Source organism: Dryobates pubescens, chromosome 1 (assembly GCF_014839835.1).
Source record: "Dryobates pubescens isolate bDryPub1 chromosome 1, bDryPub1.pri, whole genome shotgun sequence".
NCBI lineage: Eukaryota > Metazoa > Chordata > Aves > Piciformes > Picidae > Dryobates > Dryobates pubescens.
The window spans coordinates 48073280-48081067 of NC_071612.1; the positions used below are offsets into that span (position 1 = coordinate 48073280).

The window sequence follows — 7788 nt, forward strand, 5'->3', positions numbered from 1 at the left end:
TAAATGTAGGCTATTTCTGTACTTCTCCCTCCTGTTACCACATCTCTGATAGCTCCTAACAGTGCCATTTTAATTTACAAATGAAAATAAAGGTGCTTCAATACTCCCCCATTGTCTGTTTTAATCCTTTAGTTTTTTAGTGCCATCATGCATAGCAAATGTAATTAAAATTAATTTAAAAACATATAATCTGAGGATTTACATTAAAGCAAGCTCTCTGAAACTCCACCTTGACACTGGAACAGGTTGCACAGCTAGGTGGTAGAAGCCCCATCCTTGATGGTGGCTGGATGTGGCTCGGGGCAATCTGATTTAGTGTGAGGTTTCCCTGCCCAAGGCAGAGGGGTTGGAACTAGATGATCCCTGAGGTCCCTTCCAACCCTAACACTTCTGTGATTCTAAAGCAACCCAAAAACCCCCAACCAAACCAACAACCAAAAAAGGGCAATAAATTATTCACAATTATAAATTATTCACAAATCTGTTATTCTGGCTACTTACACCAGAATCCATACCATGCACAGATGGGAGTTTACTCAATTCCTGTGAAGCAAGCATGCTGGCACCTTCTACCATGACTGTGGTGAAATCCAGAGGCATAGAATCTCTGCTGTTTGTTTCTTTTCTTAGGCTTCTTTCTCTCTGTGAATACTTGTTTATCCCTCCACTGCCACCACTATGTTCCCTTTTATCTAACCACTGAAATGTCTTCCATTTGTGGGGTGCAAGTACATGTTTCTAATGAATGGGTTAGTGTTGCAGACTAGTTCACTTGTTTCTGCTCTTCTGCTTTGCACAGCTTATTTAAGTAACCACTGGGCCATGCATCCCTTACAGCTTTACATATCTTCCTTTACAACCAGTGCAGAAAATCACACTGGTAAGAGGCAATTCATCTTTCTATGTCAGTATGAGGTATCTTTTGGAGCTATTGTACATTGATTATAAAGGGAATTTAAACAAGCAGGTAGATACAGATGTTCATACTGAGATAGCTGGTGACAATTTGACTGCCTGGAGTCACAGTTGTTACAGGTTTCTTATGCTTATTCTTGTGGAAACCTGGAACTGTTGCTGAGCTGTGCATTTCTCTAACTCAGTACCTCCATACTGCACTTCGCTTGCCTTGCTGGAGCTTAGGTACAGGGGAGTCTGAATGAAACTTGATTAATCTTTATACATGCAATAATTCTGTGTTTCTGTCTACATGAAAACTGGGGAAAATTGTCTCTGTGTTGGTATTTATGCACATATTCATATATATGTGCATTTGTGCACACGCTTGTGTGTAGGTATGTATTCACACTCCTCTGTGTGTGTATACACACACAAGAGACAACAGTTTCTGTGGGTGTAGCCTGCAAACACCACTTTCAGTTCTACTTTTCTGTTATATCTCTAGGTTAGTCTAAAGTCTGCTACAAAAAGATTTTTCTGTTTATTCTTTTGTAGACGAATAGCTCATCAGTTAATCAAACCTGAACTCCAAGTAAGTGATAAGTGAATCAGCTGATAGCAAACACGGAGCACGGATAAAACAGAATAGGAGCCTGCATGCCTAGAGGTAAAGAGGAAAACGTGTCTTGCTGGTCTTTTCAAAGAGAGGATCAGAAATAGGTAGGGGAAGCCTAGGCTTTCATACAGTATACTCTTACTATAGAGTCAGACTTCTATGGGCTGACACGTTTAAAAGGACTGATAGTATTGCTGCTTTTACGCCAATCAGATCCTTTCAGGGGGATTTCCCCTTCTTACATAGTGGTGGTGAAGTGAAGTGAGAAAGAAACAGCAGCTTGAGAGGAAGCTTGGTAAAGAGCAATCATCAAAAGAGAGATTGAACACAACAGAGGTTAACCAGCACGCAGGCACCAGAGCTGGAACTGGCATCCCTGGCTACATCTTCTCCACAAAGGTGAGTTTGCAGGTCAAAAGAGTCTGGTGTTGTAGAGGAAGAGAGTGGAGCTGCAATGCCAGAGCAAGAAGGGAGCACTGGGAAGAGGCTGTCTAATTTCTGCCACCAAGTCCTTAATCTTGGCAGGGGGATTCAGGGTGCCTGGGGCTTCTGGTGAGGGGCCAGTTCCTGCAGGAGTGCAGGATAGGGAGAGATTTCCAGGCTGCATGGCAGGCAGCAAAAGGAAGGCTCACCGTCAGAGTATGATGATGGGAGCAATATCCATCATGAAACAGGAGAGCTGAAAGCAGAAAATGAAAAAGAGACAAGCTGGCTCAGACTGCAATTTCTGCTCCTACCCCTGCCTTATAGGATGCCTTGTATCTGCCTTGTCCTGCTTGTATGTTGTCTCACTTGTGTGTCAATATTTGCTGCCCTGTCAAGGCTAGGTGTGAAGGTGGGCTGTGTTTGCTTCAGGAATTCAATCAAGAAGAAGCTAATCCAGCAATGGTCTTGGATAGATGGGGTCAGCTATCTCCTCATCTGACTCTGCCCTGATGCACATCTTCTGTGCTGGAAACAAGAAGGGGCATGCCTGTGTGTGTGTGTGTACACACATGCTGTTAAAGCAATGCTGGTGGGCAATAGTCAGGACATTTTGAACCACACACAACCAAGTGGAAAGCAGCAGCTCTCCATGTCTGCTTGTGGATCAATCCCAGCACCAACCAGTGATCATCCTGCTGCAGACCCTGATGTATTGCTCAAACTTACCAGCCCTCATCCAGCTTGTTAGCGTTCCCCAAGTTAGAATCAATTTACACACTATTGACACACTTTATTTTAGGAGTTACATTAGCCTTTAGCATGTGTTAGCATTTATAGAACCTTGTTCTGTAGGCATTAATAGTTTTGTTTAAGAACATGCATGTATTTCCCCAAGTACTTCTACTGGCCTGGGGAAGAGATTCCTGCTCATACCTGATGTCTCAGACCCTTTGTCTATAACCCAGAAACACTTTGGATGTCTAGCTCATCACAGCACCTTATGATGCAAGGGCATCTGTGCCAGCTCCAGTATTATTAGCTGCATTTCTATTTCTGTGCAGCTTTTTGTTTTGTTTTTTTGGTCTCAGCACAGCAGAGAAAGTGATTTCTTGGTAGGGCAATCATGTTGTGACTGGAACTGTATTTCTGAGTGGGTGTATGGAGGCCCAAAACACTCCTGCAAGTCAGGATCTTAAATTGAATTATTGGACAGGAGTAGTAAGGGGAAGAGAATGGCTGAAAATTAATGAGGATGGGATTGGGATTTCCCTGAGTGTCTGCTTACATTTCAGATGAGCAAAAAGCCTTGGAAAAGATGCTCGAGGAAGTAACAATAAAAAAAGTGTCCTGTTACTACCAAATGGGGTTCAATCCTGCTGTCCCTGGTTGCTTTCAGGCTGCTAAAGTGCAGAGCCGCTGGGCTCAGACAGTATTTCCAGCATAAATATCAGCATTTGCCCAGTTCCTTGTGCTGCAATTTTCCATCTGTAAATAACCCAACTATAGATTGATTTTAACCAGCCAGGGTGCCTGGTTGTTCCTTTTTCTAACAGAAAGCATTTTGGTGGCAACTTTAAAAATCCCACTTAAATGTTTTGCTTGTGAAACTCATTTCACTCATAGATTTGCTCCTGTGACTTACAGCACTGTGTTATCCAGCCAGACTTTAAAAACTGAAAAAGCCCCTTAAAAGAGCCTCGTCTGGATAGTAGGTGAGTGTGACTACAGACCACAATTCTTTGGGTGGGACTCATGTGCATAAATCTGTAGGTGTCTAAACTACAGTGCTCCATTTTATGTTGATGGGGTTATTTCTCTGGGAATTATCCCATCTTAATGGAGGCTGACCAGCTCAGCTGTGGGCATCTAAAGACAGGAGAGAGCAATGTGTCCTTCAAGACCCAAAGCTCTGTATCAGAGAGAGACAGAGATTAAAGGAAAATAACACAAGAGGGCAAAATGTTTATAGTTCTTCAAGTGGAAAGAGATGGAAAGCTTGAAAAAAATTATCTACAACTTTCCCTCCTCTCCACATATGCCCAAACAATCTCATCTAATTAATCCCCTTCTGAACAAATTTAAGCAACTTTGGCTAAGAATAACAAGAAAGCTAGGACTTGTCTGTATAACTTATCTACATGGGTCAGTCATTGTAAACCAAATTGGAATATGAATTCAAAGTACAGTAGATATTTTGCATGGAGTCGCAGTTGGATGACCAAAGAAGAAAGTGCTCCTCAGTGAGCCAGTCTAATCCAATTAACCTGAAACAGAGCCCATGACGATCTTTGGGAACCCGGTCAGTGGTTCATGTTGATGCTTTTCAAGAAAGCATAAACCAAAACAAGGATTATAACTCATTGGAGAATATGGGTTTTGAAGGAAAAACAGTTCTCTCAGGTTTTGAGAACTGTTTCTTAACTCCTCTGAGGAACAAGAGAACTAAAGATGACTTCTTGGGAGTACGGATGGGCAGCAACCTCTGTAAAACAAAAAGAAGTGACACAGGATCCATAGCTGTGTGGTTTCTCTTGTCCATCCAGCTGATCTGATCTACAGGAGGTTCCAAAAGCCACATGATCTTCTTTGTAGATGGGCCTGACCTTCTCTCTACTTCAGAGACCCATAGCAGAAAAATCCACTGGTAGAGACAAAGGATGCTGGTTCATCTTGATATAACTGGGGTTTGGAACATGTATAGGAATGTCCCTGTGGTAAAAAATGAATATATAAAATAATATTTACAGATCCTGCAGAAAAAGACCTAAGGTGGAGCTGAGGGGGCATGTATGGGGTCTGTTTTCTAAAGAGCAGAAGGGACAGCTCAGTAATAATTTTGAGATTATTCAGACATTTAGCTGAATCTGCAAAAGATTAGTGAAGCAATTAATTGATTTGATAGTCCTCATTCCAAAATTAGAAACCACAGAAAAAAAAAATAAAGAAAATGTCAATGTGAGTCATATTTAAGAAATTATTCTTCAGTATTTGGGTCATTTTTTTGTAACTAACCTGACTCATCTCTGACGAGACTTAAAACCAAATATATTTGCAGTGCCTTCAACAAGACAGCACAGTAAGGTTATGTTTTAGATGTATCCTTTTGAAAACTGACTATTCATCTTATGTTTGCTCTGATTGTATTTCATATCTTAGGCACAATAATGACTGCATGCATGTGGCGAATATGTGCCATCTACGTAGTCCTAGCTACAAACCTCTCTGAGGAGCAAGTGCCGAAGCAGGCTTGTCCTTTGTGTGATGCCACTCAGCTTTGCAACTGTTCTTCCATGGGCTTGGACTTCATTCCCCAGGGGCTAACAGGCAAAATCACAGTGTTAAACCTGGCCCACAACAGGATAACACACATCCGATCTGAGGATCTGCAGCAGGCTGTGAACCTGAGAGCCCTGCTGCTGCAGTCCAACAAAATCAGCTTGATAGATGAGGACTCATTTCTCTCCCTTGGGAAACTGGAGCTCTTGGACTTATCAAATAACAGTTTGGCTCACTTGTCCCCTGTGTGGTTTGAGCACCTTTTTTCACTCCAGCACCTCCACCTTCAAGGGAACTCCTACAGAGACCTGGGGGAAATCTCCCCCTTTTCTAGCCTGAGGAATCTGAGCTCTCTCCGCCTGGGCAACCCATGGTTCTCCACGATAAGGCAAGGGAACTTTGAGGGCATTGAGCTTCTTGACAAGTTGTGGATTGATGGTGCCAACCTCACGCAGTATGAGCCAGGAAGTTTGACATCAATTAAGAAGATAAATCACATGATCATAAACCTAAGAAATACTAATCTATTCCCAGCAATTGTCAGTGACCTTGTACACTCTGTTGTGTGGTTAGAAGTGAGAGACATTAAATTAGAGACTGTAGAAACAAGCTTGGTGCAGAACTCTACGCTTCCTTTTAGGATGAGAAAACTTACATTTAAAGATTCTTCAGTCACAGATCAATATATTAGCCGAATACTGGTGTTACTGAAGGAAATCACATCTTTACAAGAGATAGAGGCAGTTGATTGTGTGCTTCAAGGGAAAGGATCATGGAATATGGAAGAAATTAAAAGTAGTGGGCAAAGTTTTGTTCAAACAGTATCACTAATAAATATAATTATTCCAAATTTTCATTTGTTTTTTGACCTGGATGGCATACAATCACAAGTAACCAATCTGAAAAGGCTCACCATTGCAAGCTCTAAAGTTTTCATGGTACCATGCAGACTTGCAAGATATTTTTCATCCCTTCTGTATCTGGACTTTCATGACAACTTGCTTGTAAATAATCGTTTAAGTGAGACAATCTGTAAATATGCTTGGCCTTCATTGCAAACTTTAAATCTAAGTCAAAACTCTCTAAAATCTTTAAAGGAGACTGCAAATTCCATAACTCATCTACGCAAATTGATTAATCTTGACATTAGCCAAAATAATTTTGGTGAGATTCCAGATGTGTGTGAATGGCCCAGAACCCTGAAATATTTAAACCTCTCCAGCACTCAAATTCCTAAACTAACAACCTGCATTCCCTCGTCATTGGAAGTTTTGGATGTCAGTGCTAACAACCTGAGGGAGTTTGGGCTGCAGCTCCCATTTCTCAAAGAGCTGTACCTTGCTAAAAACCAGCTGAAGACCTTACCTGGTGCCGCACCCATTCCCAACTTAGTGGCCATGTCAGTCAGAAGAAACAGACTCAACGGTTTCTCCAGGGAAGAGTTTGAGTCCTTCAAGAAAATGGAGCTGCTGGATGCCAGCAAAAACAACTTCATCTGCTCCTGTGAATTCCTTGCTTTCATCCAGCACGAGGCTAGGATAGCCCAGGTGCTGGTGGGGTGGCCAGACAGGTACATCTGTGACTCTCCCCTGTCTGTGAGAGGGGCACAGGTTGGGGCAGTGCACCTCTCCCTGATGGAGTGCCACAGATCCCTTGTGGTGTCGCTGATCTGTGTCCTGGTGTTCCTGGTCATCCTCATCCTGGTGGCCCTCAGCTACAAGTACCACGCATTCTGGTACCTGAGAATGACCTGGGCATGGCTCCAAGCCAAGCGGAAGCCCAAGCGAGCCCCCGCCAAGGACATCTGCTACGACGCTTTTGTCTCCTACAGTGAGAATGACTCTGACTGGGTGGAAAACATAATGGTGCGGGAGCTGGAGCAGGCCTGCCCTCCCTTTCGGCTCTGCCTCCACAAGCGAGACTTTGTGCCCGGGAAATGGATTGTGGACAACATCATTGACTCCATAGAGAAGAGCCACAAGACACTCTTTGTGCTGTCCGAGCACTTTGTGCAGAGCGAGTGGTGCAAATACGAGCTGGACTTCTCGCACTTCCGCCTCTTTGACGAGAACAACGATGCAGCGATTCTCGTCCTGCTGGAGCCCATCCAGAGCAAAGCCATTCCCAAGAGGTTCTGCAAGCTGCGGAAGATCATGAACACCAAGACCTACCTGGAGTGGCCTCTTGAAGAAGAGAAGCAGGAGATGTTTTGGGAAAACTTGAAAGAAGCCTTGAAGTCTTAGAGCAAGCTTTTGACCCTTCTTTTCGGCATACTTCCACAAAGGACATGTGCCAGATAAGAACTTTTTCTTATTTTCATGCCTAAGGAGGACCTGCTTTGTTTTGAAGAGCATTAATTATTATTTTGCTAAAAGGGAAAGACACGCTTCAGTCTTTCCCGTGAGTTGGTATTTGAATGATCAGTATAACTATGACATTTGGAATCCATGTTGGACTCTGTGTCCTTTTGTACTTTCATTTAGCTAAATGTAGGCTATTTCTGTACTTCTCCCTCCTGTTACCACATCTCTGATAGCTCCTAACAGTGCCATTTTAATTTACAAATGAAAATA

General features: G+C 42.8%; 1 protein-coding gene across 1 annotated transcript; it reads left to right on the plus strand.

Moving 5' to 3' along the window:
* The first annotated feature begins 5103 nt into the window (after positions 1 to 5103).
* LOC128897547 (toll-like receptor 2 type-1) lies at positions 5104 to 7587 on the plus strand. The gene has a single exon (XM_054165401.1). It carries the CDS (start codon positions 5104 to 5106, stop codon positions 7456 to 7458), a length of 2355 nt encoding a protein of 784 aa, XP_054021376.1. The 3' UTR covers positions 7459 to 7587.
* The last annotated feature ends 201 nt before the right edge of the window (positions 7588 to 7788 follow it).